This window comes from Penicillium brevicompactum (assembly GCF_028827555.1).
Source record: "Penicillium brevicompactum strain IBT 35665 chromosome Unknown utg000001l_segment0_segment0, whole genome shotgun sequence".
In the NCBI taxonomy this organism is placed as follows: domain Eukaryota; kingdom Fungi; phylum Ascomycota; class Eurotiomycetes; order Eurotiales; family Aspergillaceae; genus Penicillium; species Penicillium brevicompactum.
In genome coordinates this window covers 6,341,679-6,357,902 of record NW_026623203.1, presented here as the reverse complement: position 1 = coordinate 6,357,902, position 16,224 = coordinate 6,341,679, and the positions used below count along the sequence as shown (strand labels likewise).

The 16,224-nt window shown below is 47.8% G+C and overlaps 6 protein-coding genes across 6 annotated transcripts; 3 read left to right on the top strand and 3 right to left on the bottom strand.

Moving 5' to 3' along the window:
* Window positions 1-717: 717 nt before the first annotated feature.
* Window positions 718-1,877, top strand: N7506_001978 (putative oxidoreductase, 2OG-Fe(II) oxygenase family; the record flags this gene model as incomplete). Its single annotated transcript, XM_056951274.1, has 3 exons — window positions 718-989; window positions 1,057-1,123; window positions 1,185-1,877. The coding sequence occupies 3 exons, from the start codon at window positions 718-720 to the stop codon at window positions 1,875-1,877; spliced, it is 1,032 nt and encodes a 343-aa protein (XP_056817189.1).
* A 919-nt stretch (window positions 1,878-2,796) lies between these two features.
* On the top strand, window positions 2,797-4,273 carry N7506_001977 (FAD-binding oxidoreductase; the record flags this gene model as incomplete). Its single annotated transcript, XM_056951273.1, has 2 exons — window positions 2,797-3,225; window positions 3,266-4,273. The coding sequence occupies 2 exons, from the start codon at window positions 2,797-2,799 to the stop codon at window positions 4,271-4,273; spliced, it is 1,437 nt and encodes a 478-aa protein (XP_056817188.1).
* Window positions 4,274-4,376: 103 nt separating this feature from the next.
* N7506_001976 (GTP cyclohydrolase I) lies at window positions 4,377-5,218 on the bottom strand (the record flags this gene model as incomplete). The annotated part of the gene is made up of 2 exons (XM_056951272.1): window positions 4,377-4,675; window positions 4,825-5,218. The coding sequence occupies 2 exons, from the start codon at window positions 5,216-5,218 to the stop codon at window positions 4,377-4,379; spliced, it is 693 nt and encodes a 230-aa protein (XP_056817187.1).
* Window positions 5,219-5,875: 657 nt separating this feature from the next.
* Window positions 5,876-8,832, bottom strand: N7506_001975 (uncharacterized protein; the record flags this gene model as incomplete). Its single annotated transcript, XM_056951271.1, has 13 exons — window positions 5,876-6,069; window positions 6,130-6,216; window positions 6,264-6,381; window positions 6,431-6,612; window positions 6,662-6,734; window positions 6,788-7,397; window positions 7,446-7,621; window positions 7,682-7,964; window positions 8,018-8,148; window positions 8,207-8,365; window positions 8,418-8,494; window positions 8,547-8,603; window positions 8,652-8,832. 13 exons carry the CDS (start codon window positions 8,830-8,832, stop codon window positions 5,876-5,878), a joined length of 2,328 nt encoding a protein of 775 aa, XP_056817186.1.
* A 1,925-nt stretch (window positions 8,833-10,757) lies between these two features.
* N7506_001974 (uncharacterized protein) lies at window positions 10,758-12,549 on the bottom strand (the record flags this gene model as incomplete). Its single annotated transcript, XM_056951270.1, has 2 exons — window positions 10,758-12,178; window positions 12,234-12,549. 2 exons carry the CDS (start codon window positions 12,547-12,549, stop codon window positions 10,758-10,760), a joined length of 1,737 nt encoding a protein of 578 aa, XP_056817185.1.
* Window positions 12,550-14,457: 1,908 nt separating this feature from the next.
* N7506_001973 (uncharacterized protein) lies at window positions 14,458-16,010 on the top strand (the record flags this gene model as incomplete). Its single annotated transcript, XM_056951269.1, has 2 exons — window positions 14,458-14,663; window positions 15,215-16,010. The coding sequence occupies 2 exons, from the start codon at window positions 14,458-14,460 to the stop codon at window positions 16,008-16,010; spliced, it is 1,002 nt and encodes a 333-aa protein (XP_056817184.1).
* Window positions 16,011-16,224: the final 214 nt, after the last annotated feature.

Genomic DNA, 16,224 nt, shown 5'->3' with positions numbered 1-16,224 from the left:
GGCAGATCCCTCGCTAGCTCATGACGCTCAGATTGTATTGCATGCACGGAGGTAACCCGAAGAGATTTATAAAACCAGCCATGCATGAACACGAGTGTGATTGATCCGATTCAAAGATGTTCCTTCGGGCCGTACCTCCGTAGACTTCGGGAACATTGACTTTTGTCACCACCAATTTCATCACTTCCTTTCTGCACTCTCCTGTGGATGTGACCACACCGCTTGATATGAAAAACAATGCATTATTGTCTCTGAGGTAAGTTTTTGAAGTGCCACACACCTGGGTAGCAACCTGGAAACACATAATAATCAACGTCACTATACATATATCGAGGTTAATAACAGGTACATAAAAAACCATGTCCCTTGATGCAAGGGGTGGGAAAATTCTCAAATTTCCTCCATCCATCCTCTTGCTTTACACAGACACAATCACAGCATAAAATTGAATCATATACTCCGTACTTCGTAATTACCCCGGGGCCATTCTTATATCGACGATCGAGGCAAACTTTACTCCGGGGGCCGTAGTGCATAATGTTGCACCATAGCATGGAGACGCCCGTAAATGATGACGCAACCTTGGAAGCTACCTGGACACGACCTCGGGAGCTGAGCAATCATTTAGATATTTATATGCTACCATCCTAATGTGAAAAACATGGGCTATTACCAAGGTTCCCAAGGTAATTGGCTACCTTTGCCCGAAAGATCAAAATGGCCGTCGACATCATGAGCACGCAATTTGCTGTACTGAGAACAGTGAATATCCAGAGATTGAGCCAGGGTGACAACCAAGAAATTCAGGAACTCTTGCTGGCTGCGAAGACCGACGGGATGTTCTATTTGGACTTCAGCGATTCTGATTCGGATCCTTATAGCGGGGTGGTGAATGATATCTATTCTCTCAGTCGGTCACTGTTCAGTCTGTCTCTTGAGGAGAAGCTGCGATATGACATCGATACCTTGGCGGATCTCAAAACCAATGGGTAGTTATCTAATCTTTCCGTCTCTGGGCACAGGGTACTCCGTTCCGCTGAAGCTCACCCATGCTAGGTATAAACCAATTAGACGGAATTTGGGTGGTCTTCCCGGCCAGCGTGACGGCTTTGAAAGCTACACTGTATGCACACTATACGACTCTCAGCTCCCCTGGGCCTATGGCTTAGTGACCATTTCTGTAGATCCCTCCAAGCAGCATCTTTCAGCTGACAGACGAGCCTTTTCCCCGACCGACGCCGATCGATGAACACTCAGACACTTTGCGCCAATTCACTACTATCTGCAGGACGAGTGCAGGGATGATCTTGCAAGCACTGTCGAAGGCGCTAAGTCTTCCTGCAGCTGGAGGGTTTGAATTGTTTCATCACCAATCGGACTCTACTTTGGACATCATCCGATTGCTCAAGTACGAAGCGGCAAATCCAGCAGAGACCCGCACGATGTCTATTCCACAAACTGCTCACACAGATCTAGGATCTATTACGCTGCTATTTGCCAACAGTCCTGGTTTGCAGTTAAGCCCAAAGGGATCTGATAAATGGCTATACGTTAAATCAAAACCGAACAGTGCCATTGTCAATCTTGGAGATGCTATCTGCATCTGGTCCAACGGCATATTCCAGAGTGCATTACATCGAGTAGCATCTCTACCCAACCAAGGAATGACCGAACGGTATAGCTTTGCATATTTGATGCGACCCGCCAACAAAGCACCGATGTGCTCCCTACTTGAATATACCAAAGAAGACTCGAACAGGGATATACCATCATGTAAAGACTGGATGCAGGCCAAGTTTGTTGCTCTACGGGGAAAAACCAAGAATGGAAGCACTGCTATTCTTACTGGTCGCCCTGAAAGTGTTACCACCTGCTAGTTTTCCTACATCAAATTTTATTGAGGCCAAGCAACAGCGAGCTACGGAGTACGGAGTGCACCCCATTCTGGGGAAAAAAGAAGAAGAAAAAAAAAAAACCGCCTCGATCGGCGTGAGAGTAGTCTACTGCAGTCATGCGCCAATATACAGTAGTTTTATGTACACTGTACACTCCGTCGCTGGCCAACATTGGCTAGAAAAATGTAAATCACCGAGGAGGAACGGTACTTGACATGTCAAAGAGGAAATTCATACGGAGTAGTTATCGCGCTATATTCGGGGGATCGGCCAGCTGCAACTGCGCAAGCAGGCTTTACGCATGTGTGCGAGTTTGATCATACATTTATGGTGCATAAAATCGCCACTAGGGAGAAATTCAGCTGTCGGATGTCGGTGAGGTACCACGACAGACCATGCGACCTGTCTTATCACACGGCCATGCTTTATTGCTTGCCATGCCAATGTCATCCATTTGATCTTTGGCCTAAATGCACGCAGCATCAAATTGCTGATCTCTCCCCACGGTCAGTGTGAATGATTGGCGCCAAAAGACATCCGTAGAAGGGATAAAAATAAGTACCAATTGGCCGAAGGAGCCTTGAAGGGAGCCAGTCGTGCGAACTCCATGTTGCAAGATCAAATTTCCCACCCCAACAGTTAGATAATTAAACACAGGGAGCCTGAGTTGATGGGGAGACCTAGATCCGACGGCTTTCACATCACCTGGCTCTGCATCAAGGGTAAGAGACTCGGTCGCTGGACTTATCAAAGCATTACTTTGCTCCAAATTTCTGTAAGGGATGGCCTTCACTGTGTGAAAGCCTCCGAGAAATGTCGATTCTGCTGCTGACGTTTAAATACGCCGGGAATTCCCGTGAGCTCGCAGCGTCAAACCTGCGACTGACTCCTTCAATTGAGAATGCTTATCCTATGGGATGATGGCAGCGACAGTGCAGCGTATGATGATGCGTGTTGGGCGAAAGTTTTCAACGCCCGCCGACCCAAGCACAGACGTCCGCGAGCTGTGACGAAAGCACGATCCAAAGGGGATGTCCTTACCGCAGTAAGACTTGCGATTCATCTCAATCTTCGGGTTGCCGTGAGGTCCGGAGGGCATTCATTTGAGACCTGGAGCATCCAAGAAAATTCCATTCTGGTGGACCTGTGCGAATACAAGCAGGTGAATGTCGATCCTGTCGGGAGAATCGTGACCGCTACACCCAGCGTCACTAGTAGGGAGATCAACGACGTCTTGGCATGTGAGGACCTATTCTTCCCAGGAGGACACTGCCCAGACGTTGGATTGGGTGGATTCTTGCTACAAGGGGGTATGGGGTGGAACTGTGCGGTGAGTGAATACAATTCTCCCATCACACAACTTCGTGTAGCGGGGAGACCTCCAGAGAAAGTTTCTTACACTGTCGCAGAATTGGGGCTGGGGATGCGAGTTCCTTCAGGGGGTCGACGTGGTCACGGCACAGGGTACGCTGATCTATTGTGATACCTCGCAAAACTCCGATCTCTTCTGGGCTGCCCGTGGGGGAGGCCCGGCATTCCCTGGCATAGTCACCCGGTTCCATCTACGTGTTATGCCCTGTCCGCAGGTCATTCGCTCATCCTGCTACGTCTTCCCGCAGACACTTTACCAAACTGCATTCCGTTGGGCCATAGCACTTGTGGATGATCTGGACACCGACACAGAGCTCACAGCAAAGGCGTACTACCAACAGTCGGAGCCTTGCTTCTCCATCATTTTCACTACGTTTAAACACAATATTCACGACGCGATGCGAGCGCTACAGCCAATACAAGACTCAAGACCTGCAGGAACCTTATGGGAAGGGTTCTGTACACCCGAGAGTATGTCGAGTCTGTACGCAGTGCAAGCAAGTGCAAACCCCAAGGACCACCGCTACACAGTAGACAGCGGCTTCCTTGTCGACGACTCAGATATAGACATTGTTTCAGTTCTTGCAGGAACTTTCCTCACGCTCCCGCATGAAAAGTCTCATGCATTTTGGACACCCATGCGCCCATGGAGCAGACGCAAAATTCCGGAAATGGCATTAAGCCTACAGGCCGATTACTACTTTGCCGTGTATACAATATGGGAGGATGAGAGTGATGACGAGCGGTGCCAGGGATGGCTGCGATGGGTCATGAAGAATGCTGCGAGAAGTTGTGTTGGAGCGTACGTTGGAGATTCCGAGTTCTCCAATCGTCGTACTCGGTATTGGAGCAGACCAAGTACGGAAAGACTGATGGAGATTCGGGGAAAATGGGATCCCCAAGGCCGGATCGCGGGTGGATACCCTGACACACTCATTCATTCTCATTGTCGTTGCTGTACAATGGTGGGGGAAGATCCCGATATAATGGAGAATTGCAATAAATAAACAAACAATTTCATCCCATCCTTTGGCAACTACCTTTCCGATCAGCATGGCCTACCACCTGGGTCGGTCCAATTCCATGGATTTAAAGTCGTATCAGACTATATTAAGCCCTCCCTAACCGAAGCGAATCCCAAAATCTTCTCTCAACATCTCTATCATGCGTGAAGACACCAGTCCGATACGTCGTCGTTGTCAGTGCCCCACTCTTTTGCACGCCTCTCATAACCATACACAGATGGGTCGCCTCAATGACTACCATAACACCCTGGGGGGCTAAAACCTGCTCGATTGCACTAGCGACCTCCTGTGTGAGCCTCTCTTGAATTTGTAATCTCCGGGAATAGATTTCAGCGATTCGAGCTAGTTTTGAAAGGCCCAACACTCTGCTTGAGGGGAGGTAGGCTATGTGAATCTGCTCGAAACCATTAACCAAAAATTTGTTTGAATATACCCCTTTGAAGAGGTTTGGGTTATATTGAGCAGAGGGCAAAGAGATTGGATGGGAAGCTATACCTTTCCCATGAAGGGCACAATGTGATGCTCACACATACTAAATAGCTCTATATCCTTGACCAGGACGAACTCATTTGACTGCACGTTGAAGATCGCATCATTGACGACTTCATTCAATGACTCATTGTAACCCTTGGTGAAGAACAGCATTGCGCGGGCATAGCGCTCGGGCGTCTTTAGAAGACCCTCGCGAGTGGTATCTTCACCAAGATGAGTGAGGATGTTCCGGGTTGCTGCTGCGATCTGGAATTCTGGTGTCTTTTCAGAGGGATGAGAATCAAGACAGAGAATTTTCTGTTGAGCTTCGTTGGCTCTGGGATTGCCGTTGTCATCACTGCTCACTGACTCTGCTTCGGAGATTATCGTGGAGGGGACTTTCTCGTCTCGGACGACCAAGGGAGCAAAGTTTATGTTGCCATTTTGCAAGGTCATATTGTCGTGGTTTTTTTTGAGGCGATAATCGCACTGTGTATAAGAATGCGATTTTTGAAGGCTCCAGAAAGCAGCTTCAGGTAGCAAAGAAGGGGAAAGAAAACCCAAAGAAAATGGCCAGCGGTAGATAGCAAGGTCGAGATCGATGCTCTTCAATGGCAGATTAAATAATATCCGCGGTCAGACATACGTGCTCAAAGTTGACGATGCGAGATGACCATCCCTTGCTGTTGCTAATATAATAATTGCTGGATGCCCAGAACTGAATCTCTGCACTGTATACCGTACATAAGCCGGCTCCCTTGCTTGTGGACCCCGCGTAATGAGATCTACGGAAAAGCTATTGTTGAGTGAAAAGTGGGTCAGTGGTGACCGCAGCTTTTGCACCAGTGGTGACCTGTCACTTTGTTGAGATCTACAACAAAAAGCATTGTGGTTCGTATTTGTTGATTGAAAAAGACGTGGAGAGAGAGGCAGGGTCTGACCCTAAGGCAGCCACCGCTCACCGAAACTCCCGACAGATCTGATCTTTTAGGAAACAGAAAAATGGAACATTGTTTTGGAATCTCTGTCTCTGCAGTAGCCAAAATCTCCCAAATTTGCACAGTCTCCCTGCCATGTCTCATCTCATAATTCATTAATGATGGAAACCTCAATTCAGAATTCTCCGGGTCCTTTCCCAAAGTGGTCGCCTTTAGCAACAGTCAACCACGGGGTTGACTTCGAATCCATGGTATTGGATCCAACTGTATTTCCCCACCAGTTGAAGGAGACAGCGTGGTAGCCAAGCGCGAAGAAAATGATGATTGTCGCGATAGCTGTGCCTGTGTCCATTGCGGCCTGGAGAAGATCTAGACACGATTTTGGTTAGCAAACCCATAAGAACAAGGAAGAATTAGCAATTTCCTTACAATTGTAGCGCTTCCACCAGTCAAATGCCCGTCTGCGGATGAGATAATTGAACAAGAAGCCGAAGATGAACCACAGGGAGTATTGGGCTATCAGGTCAGAGTTGAATATCAATCAGGGGAGTTAGGAGCCATACTGGTATTGGCCGGAGGAATATTTCCAGCGGCATTGAAGAAGATTGGAACGTTGATATAGCGAACCCAACTGTTGGGGTAGCGCCGGTAAATGAAGTAGACGATCACCGTCACAACAGGCTAGACAGTCAGTTAACCGATGATCAAATTTTCATTCTTGATGACTTACCCCAATGATGAAAAAGTAGACAAGGCCATTGTATACCTGTCCAGATTGAAACATGCGCTGGGGGCCAATTGTGCCCCAAATCAAGGATGCATTGTACATCACTTTGGAACCGTTGCATGTGAAGCGTTGTTTGTTTGTTGGCTCACAAAGTCCTTCGATATGGCCCATCATCCACCGCAAGACTATTCTGGTTAGCTTCGAATCACATATTGATGCAATGGATATAAATACCTCCTGTCTGAGTTGCTGTGGCAAGTATACTTGCGTAGATCTGACCAAAAAAGAGGACGCGGGGAGGAATTTTCTTGAGACCAATGTTTAGTGAAAGGATCTCAAAGGAAAGCGAGGAACTCTTACCATATACTGCCCAAGCTTCAGGTCTTGAGCAAAGTCCATGCCGTGTTTGACTGCATTATAGCCGTAACACTTGACCATGAGGTTAGCGATAGGCTTTCCCGGCCAAGCGTATCCGGCAATCAGCTCCGTAATGATATTGAGGAACACTCGTTGGTTAGTAGTTCCTTGAAGAATGCCTTCCGGAACAATCAAAAGTACGGCCAAGCCGAAGCAAACAACAATGAAGCCCCAAACCGGTAGCTCGGTGTCCCAGTATTTAGTGGTGAAGATACCAAGTCCAAGGACAACCACTGTAAGAACTCCGTACCACCAGTCCGGAACCTCGTCGTACGCTCGCATGAGTCGACGGTGAACGTCTTCACCTCCATGCTGTACGTTCTTGAATCTCGCCCAGATTTCCGATCCGTTGTAAAGATAGGTGTGGACGACGACTGCTGTCACTGCAGCAAACGAAAGTCCGTAGGTCAGAGAATAGGACATCGAGATGTACATTGGCGAGTACTCTTGATACTTTGCCAGGCTGAAGTCCTTTGTCGCTGTGTCAATCACGCGAGACACATTGTATGAACTTCCTGTGTTATCGAAGGTGCCTGACGAGAGCAAGGGAAGACTATACAGATGTCAGTATGTTGCAATGTTTACGAGGCTGAGAACTTACTATGCGCTGTACCACACATTGCTGTAATATAGAATCGGGGACAAAAACAGGTAGAAGAACACCACCACGGCGAATGCGTTGCAAGTGATGTAGAAAGGAGTCATGAGAGGGTAACCCGCGTAGTTGATTTGAGTCCAGTCAATACTGATGGGGATCAAGCCTAGTCCGGAGTTCATCTAGAGAAAGGTGAGCCTCACACGAAAGCGATGAAAGCCTAGAGGGCAAACAGCACTTACCCCGAAGATTGTGTTGACTTTTTGATTGTTGGGCGCAATCCATGTGACAAAAGCAAAAGTGCTCAAACTGGTCCAGATGTAATCCGGGAACCAGAATAACACGAAGGCAAAAATACCCACATAGCTGAAGAACCGATATCGACTAATGGTCCAGCCATTTGCGGGAGTACGGCTCTCAGGCTCGTGCAGAGCTCGGAAGAGAACTGTAGATGAAAGCGAAGTAGGCCACACCAAAGCAGCAGGGTAGACAATCCACCGACGGCAAAGCCCAGTCAGACCGAATCTTGAAATCGTTAGCATCTCGACACCGGCAATGAAAGCCTTGAATGAACTTACCCAATCATTTGGGTTGTAAGAAGGTACAAGAAAGAGAACCCGGCTCCAAGATCACGACCCCAAAACACCGGACTGGTGATCGCTACCAGTGCACCCGATGCATAAGCAACAGTGGCGCTGATATTGACGCACTGGAATATGAGGTTAAATTGGAACTTGGTATTGTTCGGAAATGTGTTTTTCACTCACAATGACAATGAAAGCATGCTCTTTGATAGTGAATGGTCCTGGGTTGACGTCGAATGCCAACGGTCCAAGGGGGACTCTCCACCTGGGAAGCTTTTCCCATGCTCGTCCAATAGGGAAGACCAGAATTTGGGCAACAACGTAGCCGATTGTTAGAGAAGGCTGGAAGGTCCCGAGATTAGTTAAGTCTCTTCCGGGTTATTGTAAAACGTACATATCGCAGCCCGAAGAACTGGTTGGCTCCAGAGAAAAGCATGACAAAGACTGTCATCAAGGTCCATGCTCGGAAAGCTGTGATGATAAGTGGATGGTTCAATTCTTCGTGAAAGTGGGAGGTACTTACTACTACAGGCAATTGTGGGGTCATCTTTGTTAGAAACACACGCTGCGACCTCGGGGACTGAGGAATGTTAGCATCAACTTCAGAAGATTGTATGAGCGAGCTCACAAGGCGACTGGTCTCCCTCCACATTCCATTTGAATGCTTCAACTGGTGTAAGCTCCGTGAGCTCTCCTCTATCCTGCTTATGAAGCCACTCTTTGGGATCTCGATTAGAATGTTCTGATTCAAGATCTGTAGCCGGTGTCTCTGTAATGGCAGGGTCTTTGGCGGGATCCTTGGACGCCATAGTTGCAAAGTCGACTAGCGACGAAAGAGAGAAGATTTACTGAATAACAGACACAGATTTTACGGGGTATTGTCTCTTATTATGCGCCCGTGGATAATGCTTTTTTTTGTCGTTCTTTTTCATTTGTTTTTGCTTTTGGTTTAATGTGGCTTGAGCCAAGGCATGACACCAGGGTCACGATAGATCCACCCAAAATGGCAACAAAGTGCCACCAATGTAGACAAAAGCCAATTTGGTAGGACTGGTCCGAGTCCATAGGATCTCACACTAACTCAGGAAGTATGTATGGCCGGTCGCTATGAACACCAGCTGACGCATATCAGCAAGGCTAGATAACTTATCGGCCTGTTAAACCTGGTGCCACTGCCCTCTTCCAAGGTTACTCCGTACTTTGTGCGCTCCTGGCTTTCGGCGACACTAGATTTTGGCTAAGTTACAGTGCTTACCCCGAGCTACCTATCGTCAGATGAGATATACCTTTGCGGATAAGGAAATGATTCGTTCAACTTGGGTTTCCAAGGCTATCCCCAGATTTCCGACCAGGGTATACGGAGTACATCATACTGCTTAATGTACATAGGTGGGGGATTCTCTTATCTCCTTTGAAAAGTACTTCGTAGATTAGGAGCGTTTCTGAATGGTGGGTGCCACAAAAAGATCCATTACAGCTCGTGTGGAACCTCACAAAAATTGGGCATCTAATAGACGACTTGCTAAATGTAAGCTGGTGCGCTGATTTATTTTACAAACAGGTTCATCAACGCCAAGTACGAGGTACAAGGCACATCCTCGGTATGATCTCGGAGTGGCAAGTGCTTAAATTTGATGGCGTGCCCAGCCGGCCTGATGAGCTTATCTGTGCATTCTTTAGGGGGCTGGATCCTTCCAATGTATCTGCAGACCCCCACACAAAGCCAATCAGACTGATCTACTGGCATGGGTACAACTTCTAGAATAAGGTGTGATTGTTGGGGTTGTTTACGCGTCTCTCGAGGTCTCAAGAAAGCCAGTTTTGATCCTTCTAAACGTCAGAGTGTCTCCAGGGCTTGTACCCTTCACGTCGCACATTTCATGCCTTTGACTCAACCTGGGAAATATGTTCTTGGAGCTCAACATCTTTAGAGAAATGTTACTTGTGTTATCGCTGACGGCAGGTAGAGAGTAGAATTTATGGACATGCAGTTTGGCGGCTATTTTCGGAAATCCCGAAATCCCGGACGTAGATTCCCCGAAATAAACAGCACCGGAGAAACCGTGAAAGCATTCTGCTCAGGTGCGACTCCAAACAAGCAATGGTTTTTGATAGAGTTTAGCTATGCCTCTTCTGAGTTCCGAGGAACGATTCACCCCGGGGCTGTGGAAAACGTTTTGTCTGACACATAAACATCTAAATAAGGCCAGTGCGTGATGGCGATGATGGCGCCATTTGTGCGCCTTTCAAAAGTTACTTCCTAGCTTTCGCTCATTGTTTCTGATTCGGGATTTTCAAAGCACATTATTATTGCCACCGATGGTTACGCCGAACCACGAGGAGCTCTGTATCTGAGCCGGGAGTTTGCGTCGGCAGGCAAGTCCCGAGATCCTTAAACCCGAATGCCATTACGGTGAGCCTGGGAAGTCTCATTTAGCACTCCGTGGATTCCCCCATCTTCAAATCACCGGACGTCGCACGGCGCGACTTTCGATTTAAGAGAAATCTAAAATATTTCCACCAAAGGAGGCTGAATTGAGGAGACAGTTAAGTTGAGTTTGCGGTATCGGCCCGAGGCGGACCAGATCCACTCCGGCCTCGGACTCGTCGAGTCATGGAGATGGCTAGCAAAGAGACTCTATTTATCACGGAAATGGTAGCTAGTGGATGCTTATGTACAGTAGGTATGTTCGGTGGTCTGAAGGCTCAGAATCTATGCTCATATTCGTTTGTCTCAATCCTCACACCGACCGGTCTCAATGTTAGCATCAATTGGCTTGACGAATTCTGTACGGAAAGCAATCTTGTGGCCGATGTACAGGACCGCAAACAATATGAGACTGAGATAATTGATGAAAAAGGTTGTGACACTGAATTTCGGAACGAAAGCAGTGAATCCTTGAGTTAGGATGATGAGGATGTTGAAAAACAGCCCATACCACGAGAAGTATGGCTGCCAGGTACCCTTGTAGGGAAGAGTGTCGCGGGATATACCTCGCGCTTTCAATGCTCTCATGAACCCCAGATGAATGATATTCAGTGAAGCCCAGGTAATAAATCCGGCCAAACCAGCGATTTGCATCAGCCAGTTGAAGACAGTAGCTCCGGCGTTTGACAGATTTAAGAAACCAAGTAGGCCGAAAAGCCCTGTGAAGGCGACGCTGGCGTACGGCACACCCCCTTTGGTTGTTTTTGCGAAAATGCGGGGGGCGAAGCTCTCATTAGCTAGTCCCACTAAAATTCGACTGCCGCTGTAAACGTTTGAATTCGCAGCAGAGAGAACGACAGTCAGTAAGACCGCGTTGATGATACTCGGCAAGGCATTAACACCGGCCCTTCGTGCAGCGATGACGAATGGAGATGCGTTTGCATCAGCACCGCTACTGTCGGAGGTAAGGCGCTTGTCATCCGATGGTACAACAATGCCAACGAAGAAGACCGTGAAGATAAAGAAGAACACGATTCGGAAGAAAGTCTTGCGAATTGCCGACGGCACATTCTTGCGGGGGTTGGCGGTCTCACCAGCGGCGATACCGACAAGCTCAGTTCCTTGATAGGAAAACCCGGCCTTGATAAGAATGGCCCAGAATCCGACGAACTTGGCTAACGCGTCTTGATGGGGGTTATCGAGGAGATAAGGAATGAAAGGACCTGGATGAACCCAGTACCTGAATCCTATGTAGCCCTCCTTGCCGACTCCAGCATTCATGCAGATAGCGAAGATCATGAATCCGACGACGGTAATGATCTTGATGCTGGAAAGCCAGAACTCAGCTTCACCATAGAAACTGACTGGAAACATGTTGATTATTATGATCACCACCCAAAAAATGGCAATAAAAATCGCCATTGGGATTTGGTCATCCCAGAATTGGATGATAAGGCCAGTAGCTGTCAATTCGAGGGCAAATGTTGATGCCCACGAAAACCAGTAGATCCAGCCCATCGCAAAGCCCAGACTTGGGTCCACGATACGGTTGGCATATGTCGCAAAGGCTCCTGGAATAGGAAGGTAGGTAGCGACCTCACCCAGTGCGGTCATGACGGAATAGACAATCGATCCAACAAAAATGTAGGCGATCAAAGCGCCGACTGGTCCGGCCGTGGCGATCGCTGTTCCTGTACCGATGAAAAGACCCGTTCCTATCGCACCGCCTATATCGAGCTATGTGAGCATTGTCCGAGAAGTAATAGACTGGAGGATATCTACCCATTGCAATCATCTGCAGGTGTCGGCTCTTGAGTCTCCGCTGCAACTCTGGTAGTTGGTGGGATTCTCCATTGCTATGTTTCTCTTCGGCATCAAGATCTCGATCATTGTCAAAGTTGTCTGGACCCGATTCCTTGATCTTTTTGTCAGTCTCGGAAGCGTTGTGTATGCTGGCGACCTCGTCGGCGGTCATTTCTGGATAGTTGGAAACAATGGGGCCAAGAGGTGGAAGTTGGAATGAAACCACCCCATCGGCAGGACCACTCACACATTTGAAGTCTTGAATCGCGTCAACTTCCCCAAATGGGTTCTCCATGGGGAAGATCGAGCTGGGGACCCCGCGTTTTGCCGGGCCGGGTATACTTTTGGTCCCCACTGTGGAATTTGAAGGAGCAAATACGGTCGGTTCGTTTGGCGGGTCTAGTCAAGTGATTGCTAACTTGTCAGCGATAATTACGTGAAATCGGCCTCAATCAAAGTTGCTTTGCATGTCGGGTGGCTCCGAAGATGCAAAACTCACCAATCACACTGATCACGGGCTCGGTCATAACGTAACTTGCCGAGTGGTCAGCGTGTTGAACCGGCCCGGGAGGTCCATCCCGCATTTTCACTTACCCCATGGTGAACGATCACTGTGGACTCTCTAAGACATCATAACGCGGGGTTGAGCTCCACCAGAAGTTTGAAGGCGTTGGAAGTCGGAAGCTCTCCACGGTTGTCAATGAATATCAGTGCCGCAGTACGAGATCCTTGCGATCGAAACCGGCTTCTGTTGATGGCCGACTCCACTGCCAAGGCCCCAGGGCTGGGGGCGAGAATGACTGTTTTGATGAGCTACACGAGCAGGTGATGGGCACACAGAAGGTAGATCGGGTTGCACGAAAGATAAATTCAATTCAATAGGACAAGATTAAGCTGAAATAGCAGTTGAGTAGAGCTGGTAATGGGCAGAGAAGAATAAGACAAACGAGACAAAGAGTTGGAATCGGATGATCTGCGAAATAGAAGACTTGAATCCCAAGGCCGGCGTCCTGCTTGCCCAGACACGTCAAGCACCAAGCTTTCGATCACAGGACTTGTGGACTCACCTGTGGCAAAATGATCTCGAAAGTCGCAAACTAATATCCACTTTCAGGACTCTTTTGTTTTCATGTAGTCAAAGCCGGAAGAACCTCATTTCGAAAGTTGGATCATGTTCCCTACCTTACTGCGACCGTGACAGTCAAAACCCACACTCCAAAGCACACAGACATTATGCTCTGGAGGAAAGAATAGCGATAAAGGAAATGTGCAGCTGCGAGGTCGTCGCCGCCGTGGTCATCATGATGAGGCTCAATACGGACATAGGGTTTGCCCTAGGTGGGATCCCAAACAGGCTAGCGCATAATGCCATCTGTCTTGTTTACGTCTGACCTTCAGGCCTACAGTGTAGTCAAGTCTGACATCGTCACTGGCCATTTGACTGTTGCTATATGATCAATTCCTCAAATGGCAAATAAACCCCTCAAGGCTGTCATCAAATGGCTTTACGGGCATTCTGAACTTCCAGTGCTCCTCGTTGGGGAAGGAGCCTCAGGAAAGACGACTTTCCTTTCTCAACTACTACACGGGCGGGCGGTTTATGCGATCCCAACAATGGGTCATTATCTCACCCAGGTTGAACACAATAGCTGCACATTCTCCATCTGGGACACTGGAAGTAGGTCGAACTACGGATATGAAAGTGTCACTGTTAAATGCATCCAGTGGGATGTTTTCGATATCCAAAATGGCTGCAAGAGTTTTACACTCCCGATACAAGAGTCCTGTTCTTCCATGACTGCACTGGGGATGAGCAAATGATGCAAGACAGCCTTGAGCTTCTTTCCAGCATATGTATGGAAATGCTCCATTCAGGCTACAGAAGTTGCTGGGTCGTCCTGAACAAGCAAGACTCTGTATCCGCCAAAAGTATTGGTGATATACAAAAAGAGTTTGAGTTGAAATTGAAGGAAATCTTCAACAATTCAATCAGTTGCAGAGTCATTGATTATCCGGTAAGTACTCAAACCGGCGAAGGTGTCAAGCATATTATGGACGATCTTTGCACAGATAGGACAAGACGGGAGAAGGGTGACAAAAAGCAACCGTGACAGAGCAAAGTCGCAATCTAAGCGAAAAGCGGAATGAATCTGCAAATATCAACCTCGAACGGCAAATCCAGAAAGACGGTGCCAACGATATCATGGACAATCAGGAATTCTGGCACATGTTCCTGAATGCCGAGTTGATGGAATGGGGACATCGCGATCATCTCAAATCAGGGTTTATTCTCACCCTGGAATCGCTCAAGGAAGGAGGAACCGTTTTTGACACCGCGGAGACTTTCATCGGGCATTTAAGGAGACTGAGGGAGGCAAGGCCGGATAGCTTTCGAAACACTGAGCATCGGTATGAGCCATTATTTGAGCACTGAAGTTTTCAGGCTGATGCGATAAGCTAAACAAACTTTTTCAAGAACAATGATAATATTTTGGCTTGTGCAACTTCGAAACGCCATTCTTAAGTACAGGATCCACAGGAACAAAACGGAATTTCCACATTGGAACAAATTCCAAACCGTTCTCCTTCTTACAACAGTACTCATGAACACCGGGCTGTGGAAGGAATACTACACCAAGGAGCACATGTTCTCTACATCGGCGCGAGATTCATGGTCACTTCCTGATCTGCAACCCTTACCTGGGGCCTCAGCGCCAAACCGCGGCCCCTATTCTATCCAAGCCAACAGCCCGGATAGGCTCTTGCAATACGCATATGCAGTCATTCAGCATACGCTTCTATCAGGCTCTCTACGAGGCCAAATAATCAGAGAAGCACTCGAATCATTACAGCGGATAACGATTCGTCTCCGGAAGACAAACCCCTTGATCCCTCCTTTCTCCAAAACCAAAACTTACTTCTGGATTCAAGTAGTTCACGGTGCAATTCCAATTGTTCAGGGCTGCACCGGAGAACTCGACAACTGAGAAGTCAATACTTGACATCCCCTCCTCACGCCTCAGTGCGGCCAGCTTCAACGCACTTTTCGACTTGAACCCAGATACTTGGAAAGACTACTACTCCGAGGGTGTCTGGAACAGTATCGCAGCACGCATGGCATTTGTTCCACCTGATATCAAGCCACTGCCCAATGTGATAACGATAGCATCCAAGTCCCAAGAGCATGCCGCTCTTTTCAATCAAATGGAGAGCGCTCTGCTACAAGAAGGCTCTGGACTGCCAAGCATCGAATTTTTGTCCTTCCAAGCAATCTGGACCATCAAAGATGCAAATGCATTTGTTCAGTCATCAATGGCCGACTCTCCCACCATATCGAGTCATTCGCACCTGCTGCTATACTTGTACAGACGATTTTTCGTTGGAAATGACAATGATCAAATAGGGAATATTGCATTGAAGCAATTTGAAACAATATCCGGTGCGCAAGTGGATTCGGTTACACAAAAGACATTCTGGATACAGATGTTTGTGATTGCTGTGACCCGCACACGGAACAAAGAGCAATTGACCGATCGGGGGAGCTCGAAAGAAAGAACGACCAGTTTTGAGGAGCTCATCTTGGACAATCTCTATCTGGTCTACGAGAATCTTCACTGCTTATATTACACCCCGGAAATCTGGAACAGTGAAGAAGCATCCGCTGTCATGATTGCACCGGACAAAAGAAGTATGTCTGGATTTATCGCATCACCTGAGAATAATTCACTCGACGACGCTCTATATTCATGGCTATAGTCAGATGGATCTGAGTTGACCGAAGATAGCCGAAGTTCATGAGATTGACTTTGGCAACATCCATATTCCTTTTTCTTTTTTTTTTTTTACAGAATGTGGCCGATGCGCTGTGCTTATGCGTACTTTGTCACCGAAAAAGAGAAAAAGGGGGCAAAAGAGAGCCTAAAGCCCTGGAGGAGATATTGTTCTCATCTCGGCGTGCTACAAGATCATC